Source organism: Echinops telfairi, unplaced genomic scaffold (assembly GCF_000313985.2).
Source record: "Echinops telfairi isolate 266 unplaced genomic scaffold, ASM31398v2 ScPeMD7_4225;HRSCAF=4972, whole genome shotgun sequence".
NCBI lineage: Eukaryota > Metazoa > Chordata > Mammalia > Afrosoricida > Tenrecidae > Echinops > Echinops telfairi.
Genome location: NW_022108124.1, coordinates 16,600,693 through 16,604,380, shown reverse-complemented (window position 1 = coordinate 16,604,380; position 3,688 = coordinate 16,600,693). Strand labels below are relative to the sequence as shown.

The 3,688-nt window shown below is 54.3% G+C and overlaps 1 protein-coding gene across 1 annotated transcript in view; it reads left to right on the top strand.

Annotated features, from left to right (window-relative positions):
- The first annotated feature begins 678 nt into the window (after window positions 1-678).
- The window catches only part of SEC22C (SEC22 homolog C, vesicle trafficking protein), a 19,154-nt gene continuing 16,144 nt past the window's right edge, over window positions 679-3,688 (top strand). Inside the window, exon 1 of the mRNA XM_004708667.2 lies at window positions 679-880. Coding sequence (XP_004708724.1) covers window positions 699-880 — 182 coding nt within the window. The 5' untranslated portion in view covers window positions 679-698. The remainder of the gene's footprint in view (window positions 881-3,688) is intronic.

Genomic DNA, 3,688 nt, shown 5'->3' with positions numbered 1-3,688 from the left:
CTCCCTTCACCTACTTTTCTGTTGTCCGTCCCCCAGGGAGGAGGTCACATATAGATCCTTGTAATCGGTTCACCCTTTCCAACCCACCCAACCTCTACGCTCCCAGTATCGCCACTCACCCCTGGGTTCCCCACACCTGGAAGGTACAGGGCGCTGGACGCAAGCCCCTTCTGGCCCCGTGTCAGGTGTGTCCTGTGCCCCTCGGCTCCTTGCTGCTGTTGCTCCTGAGTCCTTAGGGCCCTGCCCCCCATGCTTCTCGCTCTCTTTCTCTCGAGTCTCGCTTGGCTCAATTCTGGAGAGAGAGCACGTCACCAGAGAGCAGAGAAGAAGAGACCGTTAGAATAACACCAGCCAAAGCCAGACTGCGACGTACGGCGACCCTGCACAGTGTCTGGGCTGTAGTTCATGATGGGAGCAGACAGCCTTGCCTTCTTCCCGTAGAGCCTCTGATGGGCTTGAACCGCCGACCGTGCTGTTAGCAGGGTAGCGCTCACCTGCCAACACCAGTAGGTCTCCAAGGGAGAGATGAGAGTGGCATGGCGGTGGGACAGGGAAATGAAACTACAAGTGGCGTTTGCATTGTCATGGGAGCGGCCGCTGGAATGACCGGGGACTGGGCGTTTCAGGGGCTGTCTGTGCCCTCAGTAACATGGTGCCTTTCTTTCCCTCAGGTGCCCTCATGACGTCTCTCGTGGACCATGTCCATGATCTTTTTTGCATGTGTGGTACGGGTGAGGGATGGACTGCCCCTCTCGGCCTCCACTGACTTCTATCATACCCAGGACTTCCTGCAATGCAAGCGGCGGCTCAAGGCACTGGCCGTGCGGCTGGCCCAGTATCCCGGTCGTGGCTCTGCCGAAGGACGTGACCTCAGCGTGCAGTAAGCAAGCGCCTTCCCTTTTCCCAAACACTTTCCTTTTAACCACTGGTTGAGGCAACACCGTGCCGGTCACATGGTGACCCTTTTAAAAGTAGACCAGGCGTCTGACTGTGGCCCGGGGCTGTGAGTAGGAAGTGGGCCTCCCAGGGCCCCGTCCCTCGCCATGCCAGCCCTTGCCTGTCAGCCTCCAGAGACCCACATTCAACCAGCATCCGCGCCTTTCATTTGGTGGTGGTCCCCACTCCTGGGAAGGAGGAAAAAATTGAGAAGAGGTTGTCATACCAGAAGGGAAAAGGATGAGCATGAGAAAGGAAAGGAAATAGGGAAGAAAAACAAAACCCAAACAGACCTACTTTCCAGCCCTAATTCAGGAGGGCATTCCGCACCAGTCCTATCTTTGCCCTCTGCTCACCCAGTTAGAGGAGGCCACACCCTGCCCAGCCTCTGGTCTCCCTGCGTGACTTGGAAAGGGTAGGTGGCTGGACGCTGCACGCTTTTTTGCTTCTTAGTTTTTTTCCTTTTCCAGCCTTTTCGTTTTTGTTTTTTTTTTTAACCGTGCAGTGAAAAACGAACACGGGGCTAGCTCACTCCTCTAAAAGAAACAAAAACCTAATGTGGAAACAAGGGACATGTAATACCTGAATGTAACACAATCAGAAACGCTCTCCGATCAAGTGGTTGCAAAGCCCCGATCATAATAGCTCACCCTGTTGGGGCACTGTTCTGAGTGTTTTCTGTAGGTTGTAGGTAGGTAAAACGATGGCACCTGTTCCTCAGAGGAGAGGTGAGCGACTGACCTCCGATCAGACCGAGCCAAGATTTGCATGCAGGTCATCAGGCCCCAAGCTCTGTGTGATATCCTTTCCTGTTTCTTCTCGGGCAGGATTGGGGGGGAGGGGCAGGCTCAGAAGTCCCACAATGGCTGGCTCGTTTAGAGGTGGTCCGCCTGCTTCATTCCAGGGCCTCAGCCCTCATTGAGTTTCAAAGTCTATTAGCTGTTGGTTTTTATTGGAGGGCACACATCTCAGGGCCAAGTGTGGCACATACAACTACAAGTCTCTTTTTTTTCCGGGGCGGGGAAGGAACCTGTGGAAAAAGATCGATGTGAGCCCGCGTTCGTTCTGCTGTCCCGACCTGAGGAATACCCAGAGTTTTGCCCCACACCGGGACTTCCCGATGGCGGCTGCCCAGTTTCTCAGCCTCGGCAGCCTCAGACCGGCACGGCCTTTACAAGGCAAGGCCTCAGAGAGCCTCTGCCTGCAGGCAAGCCTGGACCCTGGCCTCAGGTGGCATGGAGAAATTCCTCATGAATCCCGATGGGCAAACCTTACAGCCTTTGAGGACCCAATGGGTAGATGTTTCCAAAGACTCCACATTGTTTATTTCCTGTATTAGTCTTAAAGGTCTGCTCCCGGCTCCCACCTGCTCTGAGGCAGACGTTTCCAAAGACTCCACATTGTTTATTTCCTGTATTAGTCTTAAAGGTCTGCTCCCGGCTCCCACCTGCCCTGAGGCAGAGGGGCACCGACCTGGTCTGAAGGCCTGAGCCCCGGCCTTGGAGGCATGCTGCAGACAGGCAGAGGTGGGCACTTCCCCAGGGGGACACCATGGGAGAAGGCCCAAGCTGGCCTACGGAGGGACTGGAAAGGAGAAAACGCCAGGAGACCAAAGGAAAGATTAGCAACTCCAAACAAGAAGCTTACCACACACCACAGCAAGATTCCATCCCCCACGTGCTGGACTTGGGAGGACACCAGGTCCTCTGGCTGGAAATAGTCCTGAAGGGCCGTGCCTCATCATCATCATCATCATCATCATCATCATCATCAATCATCATCAAACACACACACGTTGGAAAGAAGCAACCCAGCAAAGAGGTGTGCTTTGGCAAGAGAGAGCCCAGGACCGTGGCAGCCCCAAGGAATTGTGGACAGAGCATGCCAGTGGGCTCAGAGGGGCCCACACTCAGCCCCCATTTGCCACGCCTCTCCCTTGGGTGAGCCTGCATAGTGGAGGCACAGTTGACCAGTCAGTTGGCGTCCTTTATAAAGGAGTCAAGCCTCAGACTCACAAACAGAAAGGGAAAGCCGAGGCCAGACACCAGGCTCCGCAGCCTCGCCCGATGAGCTGGGCCGTGGCCTCATGCTGAGTGGGCACTGGGGACTCGGGAGCCACGCTGAGCTGCCTCCTCTGGGGCACTGAACCCACCCTCCTCAACGGCCCCTTCCTCCTGTGGTGAGACTGACCGGTGTTTGGTGGGGATCTGTGCTGTCCCTCCACTAGGAAGCCTCTTTGTCCAGGGCTGTCTAATCCCCGTCAGAGAAAAGAGCTCTGCTTGTTGCGTTTTGCATCAAGTACTCGTGAGCACCCGTACAGAGGCGAAGCGCGGCTCTCTGTTTCACAGCCTTTCTGGAAGCTGCTCTTTACACGAAGGCGGTGGAATCCGCCTTTCAACAATTTTATTCCCATGGAAGCAGTTTTTCTGTACAAACTTTCTAGTTAACAGAAAATATGGTAGATTGGCCTAACCTGAAAACCGTCCTACCAGAAACACCCAGAAGTGTAGGTAAAATACATATCAAAAACTAATTTTTATGGGTGCTCAAGCAAATGTGAAGAAAGCTGATGGTGCCTGGCTATCAAAAGAGATAGGTCTGGGGTCTTAAAGGCTTAAAGATAAACAAGCGGCCATCTAGCTGAGAAGCAACAAGCTCACATGGAAGAAGCACACCAGCCTGTGAGATCATATGAGAATGAGGGGGGTCAGAGCAGAGACCCCAAACCCATCTGTAGACAATGGGACGTCCC